This window comes from Mobula birostris, chromosome 32, assembly GCF_030028105.1.
Source record: "Mobula birostris isolate sMobBir1 chromosome 32, sMobBir1.hap1, whole genome shotgun sequence".
NCBI classification, from domain to species: domain Eukaryota; kingdom Metazoa; phylum Chordata; class Chondrichthyes; order Myliobatiformes; family Myliobatidae; genus Mobula; species Mobula birostris.
In genome coordinates, this window is record NC_092401.1 from 29,886,604 (window position 1) to 29,909,338 (window position 22,735).

Genomic DNA, 22,735 nt, shown 5'->3' on the forward strand with positions numbered 1-22,735 from the left:
TTGACTTTATTTCTTACATCCTTCACATACATGAGTGAAAATCTGTACGTTATGTCTCCATCTAAATGTGCAATCACAGTAATTTATAATAAATAGAACAGTCAATGTAATATAGAGTACACTCAAATCAGCGTGAGTTCATCAGCCTGATGGCCTGGTGGAAGAAGCTGTCCCGGAACCTGTTGGACTTAGCTTTTATGCTGCCGTACCGCTTCCCGGATGGTAGTAGCTGGAATAGATTGTGGTTGGGGTGTCTCGGGTCCCCAATGATCCTGTCTTTGTAAATGTCCTGAATCATGGGAAGTTCACAACTACAGATGCGCTGGGCTGTCCACACCACTCTCTGCAGAGTCCTGCGATTAAGGGAAATACAGCTCCCATACTAGGCAGTGATGCACCCAGTCAGGATGCTCTCAATTGTGCCCCTGTAGAAAGTTCTTAGGATTTGGGGGCCCATATCAAACTTTAACGTTCTGAGGTGAAAGAGGCACTATTGTGCCTTTTTCACCTCACAGCTGGTGTGTTCAGACCACGTGAGGTCCTTGGTGATGTGGATGCCGAGGAACTTAAAGATGTTTACCCTCTCAACCCCAGATCCATTGATGTCAATAGGGGTTAGCCCGTCTCCATTCCTCCTGTAATCCACAACCAGCTCCTTTGTTTTTGTGACATGATTGAATTCATACTGCAATTTGAGAGGGAGAAGCACAAGTCACATGTATCAGTATCACAATGGAATAAAGGGAATTACAGGCACATGACAGAGGAGCTTGCCCAGGTGGACTGGAGGAGGATGGTGGTGGGGATGATGGCAGAGCAGAGATGGCTGAAGTTTCTGGGAATAGTTCACAAGGCGCAGGATAGATATGTCCCACAGAAGTTCTCAAATGGCAGGGGTAGGCAACCATGGCTGACAAGGGAAGTTAAGGACTGCATACAAGCCAAGGAAAGGGCATATAAGGTAGCAAAAGTGAGTGGGAAGTTGGATGACTGGGAAGCTTTGAAAATCCAACAAAAGGCAACTAAAAAAGCTGTAAGAAGGGAAAAGATGAAATATGAGGGCAGACTAGCCAATAATATTAATCAGGATACCAAAAGCTTTTTCAGTTATATAAACAGTAAAAAGGAGGTGAGTGTTGACGTTGGACCACTGGATAATAATGCTGGTGAGGTAGTAATGGGGGACAAAGAAATGGCAGATGAACTTAATGAGTACTTTGCATCAGTTTTCACTGTAGAGGACACAAGCAGTGTGCCAGAGGTCTGTGAGTGTGAGGGAGCAGGAGTGAGTGTCATTGCTACTGCAAAGGAAAAAGTGCTAGGCAAACTCAAAGGTCTGAAGGTGGTTAAGTCATCTGGGCCAGATGGAGTATGTCTCAAAATCCTGAGAGAGGTTGCCGAAGAGATAATGGATACATTGGTCACGATCTTTCAAGTACTGGATTCTGGCATGGTTCCGGAGTACTGAATGATTGCAAATGTCACTCCACTCTTTAAGACAAAGAGAGGAGGCAAAAGAAAGAAAATTATAGCCAAGTTAGCCTAACCTCAGTGGTTGGGAAAGTGTTGGAGTCTATTATTACGGATAAGGTTTTGAGGTACTTGGAAACTAATGATAAAATAAGCCAAAGTCAACATGGTTTCTGTAAAGGGAAATTTTGCTTGACGAATCTGTTAGAGTTCTTCGAGGAAGTAACAAGCAGGGTGGACAAAGGAGAGGCAGTGGTTGCCATTTACTTGGATTTTCAGAAGGCGTTTGATAAGGTGCCACACATGAGGCTGCTTAACAAGATAAAATCCTATGGCATTATAGGGAAGATACTGGCATGGGTAGAGGAATGGCTGACAGGCAGGAGGCAGCGAGTGGGAATAAAGGGGCCTTTTCTGGTTAGCTGCCATTGACTAGTAATGTTCCTCATGGGTCAGTATTGGACTGCTGCCTTTTACAATGTTTGTTGATGATTTGGATTATGGAATTGATGGCTTTGTGGCAAAGTTTGCAAATGATATGAAGATAGGTGGAGGGGCAGGTACTGCTGAGAAGCAATGCAAATTGCAGCAGGACTTAGACAAATTGGAAGAATGGGCAAGAAAGTAGCAGATGGAATACAGTGTTGGGAAATGTATGGTAATGCATTTTGGTAATTGGAACAATAATGCAGACCATTATCTGAATTGGGAGAAGGTGCAAACATCAGAGGTGCAGAGGGACTTAGCAGTCTTTGTGCAAGACTTTCAGAAGGTTAATTTACAGTTTGAGTCTGTGGTAAAGGCAGCAAATGCAATATTAACATTTATTTCAAGGGGAGTAGAATATAAAAGCAAGTAGGTAATGAGCCATTATAAGACACCACTCAGGCTGCACTTGAAATATTATCAGCAGTTTTGAGCCACGTCTTAGAAAGGATGTGTTGTCATTGGAGAGTCCAGAGGAGGTTCACGAGGATTATTCCGAGAGATTAACATATGAGGAGCGTTTGGCAGGTTTGGGCCTGTAATCACTGGAATTTAGAAGAATGTTGGGGGATCTCATTGAAACCTAATGAATGTTGAAAGGACTAGATTGGGTGTTCCTATTAGAGGGATAGGAAGATAGGCAGAGGGGGTGCTGTGGCTCTCATGGTAAATACTGGCATCAAACCAGTAGAAAGAAGTGACGTAGAATTGGAAGCTGTTGAATTCTTGTGGGTTGAGCTAAGGAACTGTAAGGATAAAAGGACGTTGATGGCAGTTATATACAGGCCTCCCAACAGTGGCTAGGAGGTGGACCACAGGTTGCAACAGGAAATAGAAAAGGCGAGTCAAAAGGGCAATGTTATGGTAGTCATGGGAGATTTTAACATGCAGATCGATTGGGAAAATCAGGTTGGTAATGGATCTCAAAAGAGTGAGTTTGTTGAATGCCTAAGAGATAGCTTTTTAGAGCAGTTTGTCATTGAACCTACTCGGGGATCAGCTATACTGAATTGGGTGTTATGTAATGAACCAGCTGCGATTAGGGAGCTTCAGGTAAAAGAACCCTTAGGAACCTGCAGAGCAGCAATGGTGTGCGTTTCTGGGAAAAATGAGGAAGGTGCAGGACATGTGTATTCCAAAAATGAAGGACTACACAAATGGTAAAATAGTACAACCATGGCTGACAAGGGAAGTCAAAGCTATTGTAAAAGCAAAAGAAAGGGCATACAACAAAGTAAAAATTAGTGGGAAGATAGATGATTGGGAAGTTTTTAAAAACCTACAGAAAGCAACTAAAAAATCATTAGAAGGGAAAAGATGAAATATGAAAGCAATCTAGCAAATAATATTGAAGTGGATAGTAAAAATTTTTCCAAGTATGTTGAAAATAAAAGAGAAATGAGACTACCGGAACATGACGCAGGAGAAAGAATAGTGGGGGACAAGGAGATGGATAATGAATACTAAATGAGTATTTTGTGTCAGTCATCATTGTGGAAGACACTAGCAATATGCCTGATGTAGTGTGTGAAGGAAGATAAGTGGGTGCAGTTACTGTTACAGGAGAGAAGGTGCTCAAAAAGCTGAAAGACCTCAAGGTACATAAGTTACCCGGACCAGGGGAACTGCACCCTAGGGTTCTGAAAGAGGTAGTGTTAGAGATTGTGGTGGCATTAGAAATTATCTTTCAAAAATCATTGAACTCTGACATGGTGCCAGATGACTGGAAAATTGCAAATGTTAATCCACTCTTTAAGAAAGGAGGAAGGCAGCAGAAAGGAAATTATAGACCAGTTAGCCTGAGCTCAGTGTTGCAAGATGTTGGAGTCACTGTTAAGGATGAGATGATGGAGTACTTGGGGACAAGGACGAGATAGAACAAAGTCATCATGGTTTCCTTCAGGGAAAATCCTGCCTGACGAACTTGTTGAAATTCTTTGAGGAGATTACAAGTAGGATAGATAAAGGGGATGCAGTAGATGTTGTGTATTTGGACTTTCAGAAAGCCTTTGACAAGGTGCCATACATGAGGCTGCTTACCAAGTTAAGAGCCCATGGCTTTACAGGAAAGTTATTAACATGGTTAGAACATTGGGAGGAGGCAGCGAGTGGGAACAAAAGGATTGTTTTCTGGTTGGCTGCCAGCGACTCATGGTGTTCGTCAGGGGTTGGTGTTGGGACCACTTTTTATGCTGTATGTAAATGATTAATATGATGGAATATATGGCTTTGTTGCCAAGTTTGTAGATGATACGAAGATTGGTGGAGGGGCAGGTAGTGTTGAGAAAACAGGTAGGATGCAGAAGGACTTAGACAGATTAGAAGAATGGGCAAGGAAGTGGCAAATGAAATACAATGTTGGAAAATGCATAGTCAGGCACTTTGGTAGTAGATATAAATGTGCGGACTATTTTCTAAACAGGGAGAAAATCCGAGAATCTGAGATGCAGAGGGACTTAGGAGTCCTTGTGCAGAACACCCTGAAGGTTAACACGCAGGTCGAATCGGTGGTGAGGAAGGCAAATGCCATGTTAGCATTCATTTCAAGAGGTCTAGAATACAAGAGCAAGAATTTGATGCTGAGGCTTTATAAGGCACTGATGAGGCTTCCCCTTGAGTATTGTGAACAGTTTTGGGTCCCGCATCTTAGAAAAGATGTGCTGGCATTGGAGAGGAGGTTCACAAGGATGATTTCAGGAATGAAAATGTTATCAGATGAGGAACGTTTGATGGCTCTGGGTCTGTATCCGCTGGAATTCAGAAGGATAAGGGGGGGGATCTCACTGAGACCTTTCGAATGTTGAAAGGCCTAGAAAGAGTAGATGTGGAAAGGATGTTTCCCATGGTGGGAGAGTCTAGGACAAGAGGGCACAGCCTCAGGATAGAGGGGTGCCCTTTCAAAACAGAGATGCAGAGAAATTTCTTCAGCCAAAGGGTGGTGAATTTGTGGAATTTGTTGCCACATAAAGCTATGGAGGCCAGGTCGTTGGGTGTATTTAAGGTGGAGATTGATAGGTTCTTGATTGGATATGGCATCAAAGGTTACGGGGAGAAGTTTAGGAACTGGGGTTGACGAGGAGATAGAAAAAAAGGATCAGCCATGATGGAATGGCAGAGCAGACTCGATGGGGCAGGTGGCCTCATTCTGCTCTGATGTCTTATGGGTGGATATGGAGAGGATGTTTCCTATGGTGGGGGTATCCAGAACTAGAGGGCACAGCCTCAAAATTGAGGGCCCATCTTTTAGAACAGAAGTAAGGATGAATTTTTTTTTTTTAAGGTGGAGAGTAGTAAATCTGTGGAATGCTCTGCCACAGATTGCACTGGAGGCCAAGTCTGTGCGGAAGTTGATTACTTCTAGATCGGTCAGGCATCAAAGGATATGATGAGAAGGCAGGTGTATGGGGTTGAATGAGATCCGGGATCAGCCATGATGGAACGGCAGAGAAGACTTGATGGGCTGAATGGCCTAATTCTGCTCCTACGTTTTATGGTCTTATCACAGATGGCTGTGGAGGCCAAGTTATTGGGTGTATTTAAAGCAGAGATTGATAGGTGTCGTTTGATTAGTCAGGGCATCAAAGGTTAAGTGGAGAAGGCAGGAGAATGAGTTTGAGAGGGATGATACATATGTCATGATGCCATGGAGAGCAGACTTGATGGGCTGAATTCTGCTCCTACGTGTTATGGTCTAGATGCTGCCTGACCTGCTGATTTCCTCCAGTATTTCGCGTGTTGCTCTAGATTCCCAACATATGCCAGCTTGGAACTTCTGATCTTACCGTAATACGTCCATTTCATCTTTGAGAGACTGGGATTCCTCAGCCAGGTTAGTGAGCTCATCGTTCCTGTGCTGTAATTCCAGCGCTTCCTTTTCCATCTCCTCACACCGGATACGGAAGTCATCTTTCATTGCTTCCAACCTGGACAAAACAGGAAGGACCTTGAGGACAGTGCGATCAGGGTGAAGTCGGTCACTGAATCCCTACGTTTAACAAATTATCTGTATTGAGTTAACAAAGAATGAAAGATAAAGGGAGAAGTTACAGATACATAGGGAGAGGTTGGCCAGACTAGATCTTTATATTCTACAATGTAGGAGAATGAGTGGCAACCTTATAAATGTGTTCAAATTTATGAGAGGCTGAGATAAAGTGGTTAATAGCAATCTTTTCCTCGAGGTAGTGGAGTCTAAAACTAAGAGAAAATAGGTTATGAGAGAGGGGAAAGATTTAAAAGGACCTGAGGGGCAACTTTCTCCAGGCAGACAGTGACAAGTATTTGGAATGAGCTGCCAAGGGAAGTGATTGAGGCAAGTACATTGATATCATTTAAGAGGCACTTAGATACGGAGGGTGGGGCTTGGAAGAATGGGAGCTGAACACAGGAAATTGGGACCAGCTGGGTGGGCAGCATGGTTGGCATGTACTGGTTGAGCCGGAGTGCCTGCATTCATGCCCTTTTCTGTATGACCAGGAGAGAAGGTTGGCACATTTAAGCTTTAATTCTAACTATTCAGGCAACCTTCTCTAAAAATACCTCAGAGGTAGGTAGTTACTCTAGGAGCATACACTCAACATCATATATTCAATTGCTGGAAGGAATAGCTAGCACAGGAATAAGCAATTTATATTTTAGTTATTTAGAGAGAGAGCACAGTAACAGGCCCTTTCGGCCTAACAAGATCGTGCTTAACAATTACACCCAAGTGATCAATTAACCAACCAACCCATGTGTCTTTGGGATGTAGGAGGAAACTAGAGCACCTAGTCATGGGGAGAACACACAAACTTCTTACAGACAGTGATGGGAATTGAACCTGCATCACTGGTTCTGTAATAGCATCGTGCTAATTGCTGTGCTACTGTGAAATCCTACTTTATTTGAATGTGTGTAACTGAGGATAAATTGCTCATCCATGGAGTAATCAGCTTTATGTGAAAGGTCTTAAAGTGAAATCTATACATCAGATAGATCACCTTCTACCTGATCCAAGATAACTCTCTCTCAAGCTGCATCAGGGAAGCAGTTTGTTGGAATAAACAAAGCCATTGAGTGTGGGTGGTGGTGGAGGAGGAAGAAGATACCTGTAATTCTCCTCCTGTAGTGCCTCCAGCTGGCTCTGCAGAAGCAGCAGCTTCTTGTTGGTGACATTGGTCGAGTCCTCCAGAGAGTCTGCCCGTCTCATCCGCTCACGCAGAACACTGTTCTCGGCTAGTAAACTGTTCTTTTCCTCTAACAGAGTTGCAACCTAAAGGAGAGAAGCTGCAAATGTCAAGGCACCATATGGAATGAGGAAAATCCTCTGGTGATGAATACGAACTTCAAAAGCGGGCAAAGTCTTTTGTGAAGGAACATGGTAACTGCTGCATAAGGAAGGAGCGCACACAGCCTCTTGTATCAACTTTCAAATTCAGACTGAAGCCAAATAAAGAATCCTGATGATCTGGCACTGATGGACAGAAGCAAACACTCCAGGTATCTCTTCACTATCTGTATCCATTTGTAGATCACAGGTGTCTAAATTAGTTATACCTGTATTGAGTTTTATGAAAACTCATAAAACTCAATATAGGTAAGAAATACGAGTTCTAATTGCCTTTAGCATTGGTAAAATAATCCCTTCATAGTCACAATATTCCCTCGTCATGTCCTTGGGTTCCCTTCAAGTAGAGCAACACCACATCTGTAGGTATTTCAGTTGCTTATTCAAGTGTTTAGACATCACTCTCCTTCATCTGTCCCAGCTAACTAGACTCTATCCCAGTAATAATCGTGTAATACAGAAAATGAAGTAATTATTAGCAATATGACCATAAGGGGAGCAGAAGCAACAGACCGTGCAACAATGCCAGCAGCTATAGTTCATTACAAGTTTGAGGAGATTTGGTATATGACCAAATACTCTGGTAAATTTCCACTGTTGTACCATGGAGAACATTCTGACCGGTTGCATCATTGTTTGGTATACTGAGGCCACTGCGCAGATTCGTAAAAAGCTGCAGAAGGTTGTAAAGTCAGCCAGCTCCATCACAGGCACTAGCCTCCTGCCCACTGAAGACATATTTAAAAGGCAATGGCTCAGGAATGCGACATCCATCATTAAGGACTCCAAAATCCAGGGCGTATCCTCTCCTCATTACTACCATCAGGGAGGAAGCAAAGGAGCCTATCTTCACACTCAACGGTTCTACAACAGCCTTTTTCCTTCTGCCAATCAGATTTCTGGATGGTCAACGTAACCATGAACTGTGTGTGTGTGTGATTTATAGTATATGTATTACACTGTACTTCACAATATATGATAAATCTGATTCTGATAAGGTTGTGACTTTTAAACTTTAATAAAGCTGCATATTATCTTAACAAGCTACAAATAATTCCTTCCAGGATAGTGCCCCATCTCTCAATACAAGCTTCTAATTTAACTCAACTCGGACACTCCTTGCCAACCGTCTGGATGCTTTTCTGCTGTGGAGGACGGAAGAACTGGCACATTAACTCCCTGCAGCAGCTATTTTGACCCTCTTTGTACTGAGGATTTCCCTTCTCAACTTTCCCCTCAATATCCCAAACTCTGCTCACAAATTATTCACATTGTAACACACTCCCTAGTTTAGGAACCAATACACAGATTATTGCTGTACTACAATAAAAGGACTAGATTTAATGATCACAAAACTGGAACCTTGAGCTAACTCAATGATTCAGTAAGATGGTTAACTCACTACCCTCCTGCACACTGGTGGCTGCCTTCAAATCCCTGAGTAGGCAAAAACTTATACACAGGAAGCACTGAATCATCGAAGTCAAGAAATACAAAGATTCACAATCTTTCAGGCATAAGCTTTTCAGCTTATCCCAAAAGTTTATCTCATTTTGAGATAAACAAAATATACAACTGAGGTACATGGTCTTCCAGTGACCCAGGCATAAGAGTTTGTTTTGAACAGATTAGACTCTTTGTATCAACCAACACACACAAAATGCTGGTGGAACGCAGCAGGCCAGGCAGCATCTATAGAAAGAGGTACAGTCAACGTTCCTCCAGCCTGATGGCATGCTACCCAGACGGAATACAAGGTGCTGTTCCTCCAACCTGAGTGTCGCTTCATCTGTACAGTAGAGGCGGCTATGGATTGACATATCGGAATGGGATGTGGAATTAAAATGTGTGGCCACTGGGAGATCCTGCTTTCCCTGGCGGACAGAGTGTAGGTGTTCAGCGAAACGATCTCCCAGTCTGCGTCGGGTCTCGCCAATATATAAAAGGCCACACTGGGAGCACTGGATGCAGTATATCACCCCAGCCGACTCACAGGTGAAGTGTCGCCCCATCTGGAAGGACTGTTTGGGGCCCTGAATGGTGGTGAGGGAGGAAGTGTAAGGGCAGGTGTAGCACTTGTTCCGCTTACAAGGATAAGTGCTGGGGGGGGGGGGGTGATTAGTGGGAAGGAATGGGGGAAGACGAATGGACAAGGGAGTCGCGTAGCGAGCGATCCCTGCGGAAAGCAGAAAGGGGGGTGAGGGAAAGATGTGCTTGGTGGTGGGATCCCGTTGGAGGCGGCGGAAGTTACGGAGAAATATATGTTGGATCCGGAGGCTGGTGGGGTGGTAGGTGAGGACAAGGGGAACCCTATCCCTAGTGGGGTAGCGGGAGGATGGGGGTGAGAGCAGAAGTGCGTGAAATGGGAGAGGTGCATTTGAGCGCAGAGTTGATGGTAGAGGAAGGGAAGCCCCTTTCTTTAAAAAAGGAAGACATCTCCTTCATCCTGGAATGAAAAGCCTCATTCTGAGAGCAGATGCGGCGGAGATGGAGGAATTACGAGAAGGGGATGGCATTTTTGCAAGAGACAGGGTGGGAAGAGGAATAGTCCAGGTAGCTGTGAGAGTCCGTAGGCTTATAGTAGACATCAGTAGATAAGCTGTCTTCAGAGGTAGAGACAGAAAGATCAAGAAAGGGGAGGGAGGTGTCGGAAATGGACCAGGTAAACTTGAGGGCAGGGTGAAAGTTGGAGGCAAAGTTAATGAAGTCAACGAGCTCAGCATGCGTGCAGGAAGCAGTGCCAATGCAGTCTTCGATGTAGTGAAGGAAAAGTGGGGGACAGATACCAGTATAGGCTTGGAACATGGACTGTTCCACAAAGCCAACAAAAAGGCAGGCATAGCTGGGACCCATAGGGGTGCCCATGGCTACACCTTTAGTTTGGAGGAAGCGGGAGGAGCCAAAGGAGAACTTATTATGAGTAAGGACTAATTCCGCTAGACGGAGCAAAGTGGTGGTAGAGGAAAACTGGTTAGGTCTGGAATCCAAAAAGAAGCGGAGAGCTTTGAGACTTCCTGGTGGGGGATGAAGGTATATAGGGACTGGACATTCATGGTGAAGATAAGGCGGTAGGGGCCAGGGAACTTAAAATCATTGAAAAAATTCAGAGTGTGCTAAGTGTCACGAACCTAAGTGGGAAGGGATAAAACAGTGTCGAGGTATGCAGAAATGAGTTCAGTGGGGCAGGAGGAAGCTGAGACAGTGGGTCTACCTGGACAGGCAGGTTTGAGGATCTTGGGTAGGAGGTAGAAACGGGAAGTGCGGGGTGTGGGAACTGAGGTTGGTGACTCTTTGTATTTTCTGCATCAACACATTCCCTGATTTTTATTTTTCACTTTAGTTCTACTGAGGGTCTCAAACCTGAAGTTTTCCTTTTTCCCACTGGTGCTGCTGAGTGTATTGAGCATTTTCTGTTATTTCAGACTTCTGTGATCATAAGACATGATAGCAAATTTAGGCCATTCAGCTCTTTTGTGTCTGTCCCACCATTTGATCATGGTTGATTTATTTTCCCTGTCAATCCCATTCTCCTGCCTTCCCTTATAACCTTTGACACCCTTACTAATCAAACACCAATCAACCTCTGCTTTAAATATACCCATGACTTGGCCTCCACAGCCATCTGTGGCAATGAATTACACAGATTCACCAACACTCTCTGCCTAAAGATATTCCTCTTCATCAAGAAGGGACGTTATGCTATGCTGAGGCTGTGCCCTCCGGTCCTGGACTCCCTCATTATAGGAAGTAGCCGCCTCATCCACTCTATCTAGGTCTTTCAATATTTGGTATGTTTCAGTGAGAATCCCCCTCACTCCCGTGAGTTTTGGCCCAAAGCCATCAAGCGCTCCTCATATAGTAACCATTTTATTTACATGTTCACAACAAAGCTCCTTTTAGGAGATGTCTGAAATCCATAAGCATGGATTGCATGGAATGCAACCCCAGCAAGAGTTGGGTGCAGAAAGTAAATTAAGTTGGCCCAGTATTAACAAATGGATTTGAGTAGCAACCTAGACTGGATACAAGTCTTCCACACAGGCCCTGGATGGAGCAATTTTCCTGTTGCCTGTGGGACTGTGACATCCCTCGTTTCTATGTACTTTGTACATCAATATTACAAAGAGACATTACTGCAAATTGAATCCACATTATAGAACCTGCAGAACCTAATATCCTGTAATCATTGCAAAAGAAAATAAACACTATTACTAAAGCCATGCCAACAGCTGCAGTGACATTGTTAATGACGTGTGCACATGCAGAATTTTAATTCCTAGTAGGTTAATACATTGTACATACTCATGTACATATAAAGTGCCATTGTTAAAGTTCATTTTAATTTTGTTAAAATTTATTTTTAGAAAATTATTTTTTAAACTTACCTTTAACCTGGATCTCAGATTTTTTTGCGATTTAGTCGTTAGCCTTTATGAAGCAAATGTATTGGACAAATTACTGTTGTGAATCATTAACTATATTTACATGGAAATGATGTACGCATGATACAAGTGTGTACAATTCAAACAATTCTCTCGAAGGATGTGTTATCTAGTGCATACCTGGACAATAATGAAACCACCTATTACACACCTTAGCAAGCAGATGATAGTATTAGAGTTACACAACACAGAAACAAGATCTTTGACCCAACCAGTCCATGTTAATCAAGATTCCTATCTAAGCTCATTCCATTTTAGTGCTCTTGACCCATATCCCTCTAAACTTTTCCTATCCATGTACCTGTTCAAAGATCTTTTAGATTGTTGTTATAACTGCCTCAACCACTACCTCTGGCAGCTTTATACTTATACTCATTCTCCTCTGTGAAAAAATTGACTTACAAGTCCCTAATCTTTCCCCTTTCATCTTAAACCTATGCCCCCTAGTTCTTGATTCTCCGATACTGGGAAGAAGACTGTGTACATTCACCCTATTTATGCCTCTCATGATACACCTTTAATAGTCACCCCTCAGTCTCCTACGCTCCAAGATCTAGCCTGGTTCATGGTAAATACAAACAAGCAATATTCATTTAAGAACTCGCTATCTCCTGATATTGATAACCACATTGATCCTTAAAAGTACGTATTATCTCTCCCCCTGGTATCCTTTGTTTGCAATACACTTAAAAATGCCTTCAGATTCTCCTTTATTTTATCTGGCTTGCCCTTTTTATACTTAAAGACATAGCAGCTTAAATTGTCATTTGGTATCTCTGTCCCAGCCCTGTCATTTGCGATGAGCACACATTCACAGAATGAAATCCCATCACTAAAACCATCAAACTTTCACAAGGGTTGAATCTGGACCATTTGTCAGTTAGTTTATTCCACAAAACAAAGTGATGCATCGCACTAGTACTTCTACAGAACAGACCACAGAATCCCTTTGTGCCAGAGGCACGTTACTGTACAGCACCACACCATCAAGGGCAAGTCAGCAACCGAGAGATTAATCCATCAACTGAAGTATCCCATCTGTGCTTAGCCATGTATGTTTTTAAAAGTACCATGAATTGAAAAATACATTCTGACTGATACGAGTTGAATTTGTTTGATTTCTGCAGCAACAGATTTATTGATCAATCTTTCCCAATTTTTTTGATCAGTTAATTATGCTATGCTATGCCATGCCCTTTAAGAGTAACTAATTGTGACAGCTTCCCTCCACATATATGTAAGCGGTTGCCCACAGAGTAAAGCTATAAATACATGCAGGGCTACAGGCAAATAAACCCAAATTAATTAACATCAACTATTCTGGCTTCTTCCCCCTCCCTTTTTAATCCTGAAGGGTCTCAACCCGAAATGCTGACTGATGCATTACTGTTGTTCTCTACTCCTCTTCATAGACGCTGCCTGACCTGCCAAGTTCCTCCAGCAATTAAATGTAGCTAAATGTTTGAAAGATGATGGAATTTAAGACAATGGAAAACAGGCAGAGAAGAGGAGTTGAAACCTGGGGCAGGTCGTATTGATTGGTGAGGGCAGGTTTGAGAGCCAGGTGGTTTACCTCCTATTTTTTGTGTCCTTGTGGATACAAACTCACATTTCAACTTAAAGGGGTGATATTTGGGAGGAGGGGCTAGATCAAAGAGCAGACACAAATTTAGAGAGAAAGCTACTAATATAGAAATAATAACCAGACATCAACAGAAAGGAATATAGGTTATGTATAAGGCTAGACCAGCGAAATAAAATAGATGAACTGCAAATTCAATTTGAAATGTTACCCAATTAGCCATTCGAGACAGAATTGAAGGACAAAATTGAAAAGAACCAAAAGAATGAAAGATGTTTGATATAAAAAGGTGGAGCAGTGGCTATTTTAATAAATGGGTATCTTAGTGCAATTGGGAGATACGACCTAATTTCAGGAAACTAAGTAAAAGATACATTAGAATCAGAATCGGGTATATTATCACTGGCATGTGACGTGAAATTTATTAACTTAGCATATGCAGTTCAATGCAATACATAATACAGAAGAAAAAAAAAATCAATCAATTCCAGTACACGTAAATTGACACAAACACGAGGAATTCTGCAGATGCTGGAAATTCAAGCAACACACATCAAAGTTGCTGGTGAATGCAGCAGGTCAGGCAGCATCTCTAGGAAGAGGTACAGTTGACGTTTTGAGCTGAGACCCTTCATCAGGACTAACTGAAAGAAGAGCTAGCAAGAGATTTTAAAGTGGGAGTGGGAGGGGGAGATCCAAAATGATAGGAGAAGACAGGAGGGGGAGGGATGGAGCCAAGAGCTGGACAGTTGATTGGCAAAAGGGATATGAGAGGATCATGGGACAGGAGGCCCAGGGAGAAAGGGGGAGGGGGAAAAACCCAGAGGATGGGCAAGGGGTATAGTGAGAGGGACAGAGGGAGAAAAAGGAGAAAGAATGTGTGTGTATAAATAAATAACAGATGGGGTACAAGGGGGAGGTGGGGCATTAGCGGAAGTTTGAGAAGTTAGTGTTCATGCCATCAGGTTGGAGGCTACCCAGACGGAATATAAGGTGTTGTTCCTCCAACCTGAGTGTGGCTTCACCTTTACAGTAGAGGAGGCCGTGAATAGACATATCAGAATGGGAATGGGACGTGGAATTAAAATTTGTGGCCACTGGGAGATCCTGCTTTCTCTGGCAGACAGAAAGTAGGTGTTCAGAGAAATGATCACCCAGTCTGCGACGGGTCTTGCCAATATATAGAAGGCCACATCGGGAGCACTGGACGCAGTATATCACCCCAGCCGATTCACAGGTGAAGTGTCGCCTCACCGGGAAGGACTGTCTGGAGCCCTGAATGGTGTTAAGGGAGGAAGTGCACATCGGGAGCACCTTCTACTAGCTCTTCTTTCAGTTAGTCCTGACGAACGGTCTCGGCCCAAAACATCCTAGAGATGCTGCCTGGCCTGCTGCGTTCACCAACAACTTTGATGTATGTTACACGTATATGGAATAGGTTAAAAAAATCATGCAAAAAACAGAAATACTGTTTGTTTAAAAAAAAACTGAGGTAGTGTCCAAGAGTTCAATGTCCATTTAGGAATCAGATGGCAGAGGGGAAGAAGCTGATCCTGAATCGCTGAGTGTGTGCCTTCAGGCTTCTGTACCTCCTACCTGATGGTAACAGTGAGAAAAGGGCGTGCCCTGGGTCCTGGAGGTCCTTAATAATGGACGCTGCCTTTCTGGGACACCACTCCCTGAAGATGTCCTGGGTACTTTGTAGGCTGGTACCCAAGATGGAGCTGACTAGAGTTACAACCCTCTGCAGCTTCTTTCGGTCCTGTGCAGTAGCCTCTCCACGCCCCCCCCCCCCCCCACCCCATACCAGACAGTGATGCAGCCTGTCAGAATGCTCTTCACGGTACATCTAATGAAGTTTTTGAGTTTATTTGTTGACAAGCAAATCTCTTCAAACTCCGAATGAAGTATAGCTGCTACCTTGCCTTCTTTATAACCGTATCAATATGTTGGGACCAGGTTAGATCCTGAGAGATTTTGACACTCAGGAACTTTAAACTGCTCACTCTCTCCACCTGATCCCTCTATGAGGATTTGTATTTGTTCCTTTGTATTACCCTCCCTGAAATCCATAATCAGCTCTTTCGTCTCTTTACCACCTGAAATTCTACCAACAATGGTTGTATCGTCAGCAAATTTATAGATGGTATTTGAGCTATGCCGAGCCACACAGTCATGTGTATATAGAGAGTAGAGCAATGGGCTGAGCACACACCCCTGAGGTGCGCCAGTTCTGATTGTCAGTGAAGGGGAGATGTTATCATGAATCCGCACAGATTGTGGTCTTCTGGTTAGGAAGTCGCGGATCCAATTACAGAGGGAGGTACAGAGGCCCAGGTTCTGCAACTTCTCAATCAGGGTTGTGGGAATGATGGTATTAAATGCTGCGCTGTAGTCAATAAACAGCATTCTGACGTAGGTGTTTGTGTTGTCCAGGTGGTCTAAAGCCATGTGGAGAGTGATTGAGATTGCATCTGCCATTGACCTATTGTGGCGATAGGCAAATTGCAATGGGTCCAGGTCCTTGCTGAGGCAGGAGTTCAGTCTAGTCATGACCAACCTACCAAAGCATTTCATCACTGTCGATGTGAGTGCTGCTGGGTGATAGTCATTAAGGCAGCTCACATTCTTCTTCTTAGGCACTGGTATAATTGTTGTCTTTTTGAAACAAGTGGGAACTTCCACCCACAGCAGTGAGAGGTTGAAAATATCCTTGAATACTCCAAAACCCTCGGCCCGAAACATCAGCTATACTTCTTCCTATAGATGCTGCCTGGCCTGCTGCGTTCCACCAGCATTTTGTGTGTGTTGCTTGAATACTCACGCTAGTTGGTTGGTACAGGTTTTCAGAGCTTTACCAGGTACTCCATCTGGACCTTCCGCCTTGTGAGGGTTCACTCTCTTTAAAGACAGCCTAACATCGGCCTCTGAGCCAGAGATGACAGGGTCATCAGGTGCAGCAGGGATCTTCCCATCTGTAGTTGTGCTCTCCCTTTCAAAGCGGGCATTGAAGGCATTGAGTTCATCTGGTAGTGAAGCATCACTACCATTGGGCTTCGCTTTGTAGGAAGTAATGTCTTGCAGACCCTGCCAGAGTTGCTGTGCATCTAATGTTGCCTCCAACCTCGTTCAAAATTGTCTCTTTGCCCTTGAAATAGCCCTCCGCAAATCATATCTGGTTTTCTGGTACAGGCCTGGGTCGCCAGACTTGAATGCCACAGATCTAGCCTTCAGCAGACGACGTACCTCCTTGTTTATCCACGGCTTTTGGTTTGGGAACGTACAGTAAGTCCTTATAGGCACACACTCATCCACACAGGTTTTAACGAAGTCGTTAACAACCGTAGTATACTCATCCAGGTTTGAAGATGAATCCCTGAACACAGTTCAGTCCACAGACTCAAAGCAGTCCTGTAGGCACCCCTGTGCTTCCCTTGTTTATACCTTCTTGGTCCTCACTACTGACGCTGCAGTCTTCAATCTCTGCCTATACTCAAGGGTAGAAGTACAGCCAGGTGATCAGACTTCCTGACGTGAGGGAGTGGAACAGGGTGGTGGTGTAGCAATGTCCAGTTTCCTCTGGTCTTGCAAGTGATCTGTTGATGTAGTTGCTTAGTGATTTTTTTTTTTAGACTGGCCTGGTTAAAATCTCCCAAAACAACGGTGAAGGCATTAGGATGTGCTGTTTCATGCATGTTGATCCCATTGCTCAGATCATCTAAAGCCTGATTAATATTGGCCTGAAGTGGAATGTATACCATTACCAAAATGATCACGGAAATCTCCCGTGGTAGGTAAAAAGGACGGCATTTACTGCTGGATATTCCAGGTCTGGTGAGCAGAATTGGGACAGCACTGATATATTTGTGCACCAAGAAGAGTTGATCATGAGGCATACTTCACCACATCTACTTTTGAGAGGCTCTATAGATCTATCCCGATGGTGTATAGTAAACCCGTAGATCTGAATTGCTGCATCCAGTATGGAAGGGGTTAAACAGGATTCCGTGAAACAAAGAACACACATGGTCCTAATGTCCCTCTGATTCAGCACACTAGCTGTGAGATTATTGACTTTATTTACCAGAGACTGCAAGTTTGCCAGCAAGATAGTCATATAGGGAGCTTAAAGCCCCGTTTCCTTAAACTCACTTGTAACCCCGCTCTGCGCCCACGCTCCTCTGTGGTATCCTATGTGGGCGCTTCCCACCACAATTGGGACTTTTAATAGACTCTTAGATAAGCACCTGGATGAAAGAAAAATGGAGGGCTATGTGGGAGGAGAGGGTTAGATTGATCTTGAAGTAGGTTAAAAGTCTGGTACAACATTTTAGACAAAGGGCCTGCACTATGCTATGTTCTAAGTTCTAGATGCAGGTTGAATGAAGATGAGAAATCTGAGAGTTGTAGGCAAGTCCCTTAAAGAACCCACATGGCAGAACAGTGTTTAAAGGAAGATGTATGGGAGCAAGTCAAAAAAGGTAATCATGAGGCATTTTAATCAATGTATAAATGTGAACATCAGATTTACAAAGATAGGCTGGAATTAGAACAGGGTGTTCTACGAACAGTTTACTCTAGTCATGATACAGGTTATCCCCTTATCTGAAATTTCAACATCAAAAAGCCTATAAAATCCAAATTTTTTTGCATGCTGACATGACACCACAAATGGAAAATTACATACGGCACTGGTAAGGTTCCCAGGCGACACGTAGGTCTCTACAATCCACAGACAGTTCTAAGAAGTGACCTCACATATGGAATGAGCAGAAGGTAATGAAAAATAGAAAAACAGCATTAAGTAAAAAATGAAGATCTTGATGTGTATTGAAAGAGTGGATTCGTCAGTGTTGGAGTGAACATATGCCTTTTAATGGCATGCTGATCATGAAACAATCAAAGATCAATTGCAATGAACTGAAAATTGAAGGTAATTGTGCATATTCAGCAGGCTGGTTGCAGAAATTTAAGAAAAGGCACAGCATTAAATTTTTTTAAGATTTGTAGTGATAAAGTGTCTGATGATCATGAAGCAGCAGAGAAATTCATGGGAGTCTGCCAAGATAATTGCTGATGAAAATCTAACACTCTGAATGGCTCATCAGTACATATGTATGATGAACAGGTTTAAGACAGACTACTTATCAACAGCACATAAATTCAATCAGAAATGATGGCATTCCCAAGGTATCCTACTGTATATTCTGAAATCCAAAAAAAAAAATCTGAAATCTGAAACGTTTCCAGCCCCAAGCATTTCAGATTAAGGGGTACTCAACCTGTACTGTGCAACACAAGGCATCCCTAGGGCTGAGACTTACATTTTTAACTTCAATAAGGCCAAGTATAAAGGCATGAAAGTCGAGTTAGCTGAAGTGAAGCAGTAAAATTAAGTGATCAGTCAATCAAACTGCAGCTGGATGCAGGATGGAGCTTTCAGATAGAAAGAAAAATCCCTCAGAGGGCTTGCCATCAATATTAACTAAAAAAAAAAATGTATCATATGGAAAGAGCATATAATTGCACAACACACAAAATACTGGAGGAACTCAGCAAGTTACTCAGCATCCCTGTTGAGCTCCTCCAAGATTTTGTGTGTGTTGCTCCAGCATCTGCAGAATCTCATGTTTATACTTGCACAAAGATGGCAGGCAAATTAGAAGACTGGACACAGAAAAGAATGACTATAATTAATAAAAAAGGAAACCGGTATATTGGAAAAGCATAAATGATCAAGAAAATTCCAGAGATACATCAAAACAAAAATAGTTAACAAAGTATTGGTCTTGTTAACAGCAAGTCCAGGAAAGTAATAATTGAAAAGGAGATGGCAGTTGAATTAAGCAGGTAATTACTCTATCAGTCTTCTGATAAAGACAGGTAACATCCGTAAAGCTGTAAATTAGAAATCAGAATGTGGCACTGAACAGACTGTAGGAGTTATGGAAGTAAGGATTTCCACTTATTAATGGACTGCATTGCAACATCTTACAAGAAATGGTTAGTGGCATATTAATGCATTAGCTTTAATTTCTCAAAACTTCCTTGTTTTGAAAGGCTGCATTTAACTGGAAAATAGCAAATGCAACTCCTTTATTCAGAAATGGAGAAACTGCAGGCATGTGAGTGGAACACCTGTCACAGGGAAAATGTTAGCTATTATTAAAGTTGTTAGAGCAAGTCACTTAAGTAATCAGCAAAATCAGTGCAGTTTTGTGAAAGGAACCATGGTTTGTGGGAGTCCTTTGAAGAAATGGGCTGTGTGTAAAGGCGACAGTATTGAAATTTCCAGTAGCACCTGAAAAGAATGCTAAAAGAGCGTTTTTCCTGGCTGGCAAGATGCAGAGAGTGCTGTGACACAGGATCAGTCCTAGAGTCTCAGCTCTTTGGAATCTTTGAAATGAAACATCAAAGGTATTGTTGATAAGTTTGCCTATGATGTGGAGGGGACTTAAGTGCTATAAAAGGGACAGGAACAGGCTTAAGCGAGTGGGAAGAAACTAACACTTAATGTGGGAAGGATGTGAATTTGTTCATTTGCAGGAAAACATTTAAAAAAAACACAATCTGAATTGCAAGAGACTGTAGAACTGCAAGATGCAGAGGGATCTGCAACTACTCGTGTGTGGCTCAGCTTTAACAGAACATTGATAACTGGGCTGGGATGGTGATGTTCCATCCACACACAGGGATTCTCACCCACACTATTACCATGCACATTATAAATACTTTATGAACCAACATAAAGCTATGAAGTACTCAGAAAAGTATCACAAATTATTTAAAAAAAAACAGATTTGAGTTTAATGTGCATTCTCCAATAAATTAACTGTTTAACTGAAAAACAATTTTAGTTGACTTGAAAAGAATTACAAGTGCAACAACGTGAAAACAATGGGTAGATGCTGTGTTGAACCCTTGTCGTCCCAAGAAAAGATAGCATAAGTTACTTCAAAAGTACAAATGGCTATTAGAATTTATATCTCATTTCCAAAAACGATATTGTTAAGGAGTTCAATTTTTTTGTTATCAGGAAATTAATATCCAGAGGGTAATTTTCCTTCTACTTTGAACAAAAAAAAATCCTAGCCCAGAAACTGTAAAATAAGAATAATGTCTTCACTATCACAGTGGAAATTATGACAAAAGAATTGTTTCTGTGAGCTGACCATCTTAGTTAGAAATAAATGGGCCTGCGAACTCAAATCAAACTGTGTACGCTCCAGGAAACCACTTTAATAAAGTACTCATATGAAACAACTGCCTTTTTGTCAAACATACACTGCATGTTGCATTACGATTATGATATACTAACTGACATATATTAAAATGTAGTTGACCTATTATTAGACAACCTGCATTTGAACAGATCCATTTTGACTCACTGACATGTTCAATCCTCTTTATGTGAAAACCTGTGTGGCATTATGAGAGGATTTGAGTTCAAGAACAGAGAAAAATGTCTCCAATCACAGAAGGCTTGTTAAGACCACAACCTAAATGATGTGTACAGGCCTGATCTCACTATGCGAGGATACACTTTAACAGAGAGATTGCTATGGTAGTTCATTGGATTGATTGCCAGGATGGCAGATTGTCACAAGGAAAAAATAACCAGACTAGCCTGTATACTCTTGAGGTCGGATGAATAACAATTCACTTCACTGAAAGGTACAACAGATTAGGAAGACAAGGCAGATTCGCATGGCAGATTAGGAATTGATACTTCCTCTAGTTTGACATACAGAGTAGGATTCACAACCTCACAACAGGGGGGGCCTGAAATCTTGCACTAAGATAAAAAGAAACTTTTTATCACGTGCTATTGAGGCTAGAAATAGGAAAATAATGCAGCTAAATACGTGGCTAAGGAGTTGGTGCAGGAGGGAAGGCTTCATGTTTCTGGACAACTGGGCCTTGTTCCAGGGAAGGTGGGACCTGTTCTGAAGGGACGGATTGCACCTGAACTGGAGGAGGACTAACATCCTTGCAGGAAGGTTTGCTAGTGCTGCTGCGGGGGGGTTTAAGTTAGATTTGCAGGGGGAGGGGAACCAGAGTGTTAGAGCAGATAGTGAGGTGGAGGAGGATAAAGGTCATGCGAGAACTGCAAGTATAGTGCATGGAGTAAAGCCAGATCTATCATATAAAGAGGCTTTGAGGAAAGAAAAGCAGAATAAAGGGTGTAAAGGGAGTAAGGTAGAAGGGCTAAAATGTGTGTACTTCAATGCAAGAAGCATCAGCAACAAAGGTGATGAACTGAGAGCTTGGATACATACATGGAATTATGATGTAGTGGCCATTACAGAGACTTGGCTGGCTCCAGGGCAGGAATGGATTCTCAATATTCCTGGATTTCAGTACTTTAAAAGGGATAGAGAGGGGTGAAAAAAGGAGAGGAAGGGTGTCATTACTGGTCAGGGATAATATTACAGTTACAGAAAGGGTGGGTAATGTAGTAGGATCCTCTTTTGAGTCAGTATGGGTGGAAGTCAGGAACAGGAAGGGAGCAGTTACTCTATTGGGGTATTAGGGTATTCTATAGGCCCCCTGGCAGCAGTAGAGATACCGAGGAGCAGATTGGGAGGCAGATTTTGGAAAAGTGCAAAAATAACAGGGTTGTTATCATGGGTGACTTTAACTTCCTTAATATTGATTGGCACCTGATTAGTTCCAATGGTTTAGACGGGGCAGAGTTTGTTAAGTGTGTCCAGGACGGATTCCTGTCACAGTATGTTGACAGGCCGACTAGGGGGAATGCCATACCAGATCTAGTATTAGATAACGAACTGGGTCAGGTCACAGATCTCTCAGTGGGTGAGCATCTGGGGGACAGTGACTACCGCTCCCTGGCCTTTAGCATTATCCTGGAAAAGGATAGAATCAGAGAGGACAGGAAAATTTTTAATTGGGGAAGGGCAAATTATGAGGCTATAAAGCTAAAACTTGCAGGTATGAATTGGGATGATGTTTTTGCAAGGAAATGCACTATGGACATGTGGTCGATGTTTAGGGGTCTCTTGCAGGATGTCAGGGATAAATTTGTCCATGTGAGGAACATAAAGAATGGTAGGGTGAGGGAACCATGGGTGACAAGTGGGGTGGAAAATCTAGTCGGGTGGAAGAAGGCAGCATACATGAGGTTGAGGAAGCAAGGGTCAGATGGGTCTATTGAGGAATACAGGGTAGCAAGAAAAGAGCTTAAGAAGGGGCTGAGGAAAGCAAGAAGGGGGCATGTGAAGGTCTTGGCGAGTAGGATAAAGGAAAACCCCAAGGCATTCTTCAATTATGTGAAGAAAAAAAAGGATGACAGGAGTGAAGGTAGGACTGATAAGAGATAAAGGTTGGAAGATGTGCCTGGAGGCTGTGGAAGTGAGCGAGGTCCTCAATGAATTACTCTCTTCGGTATTCACCAATGAGAGGGAACTT

General features: G+C 42.8%; 1 protein-coding gene across 2 annotated transcripts in view; it reads right to left on the reverse strand.

Annotated features, from left to right (window-relative positions):
- The window catches only part of hook2 (hook microtubule-tethering protein 2), a 102,263-nt gene that overhangs the window by 46,512 nt on the left and 33,016 nt on the right, over nucleotides 1-22,735 (reverse strand). For both annotated transcript variants that reach the window (XM_072248466.1, XM_072248465.1), the window contains exons 9-10: nucleotides 7,044-7,207; nucleotides 5,739-5,879 (exon numbers count right to left, since the gene is read on the reverse strand). In XM_072248466.1, the coding sequence (XP_072104567.1) occupies nucleotides 5,739-5,879; nucleotides 7,044-7,207 (305 nt within the window). The remainder of the gene's footprint in view (nucleotides 1-5,738; nucleotides 5,880-7,043; nucleotides 7,208-22,735) is intronic.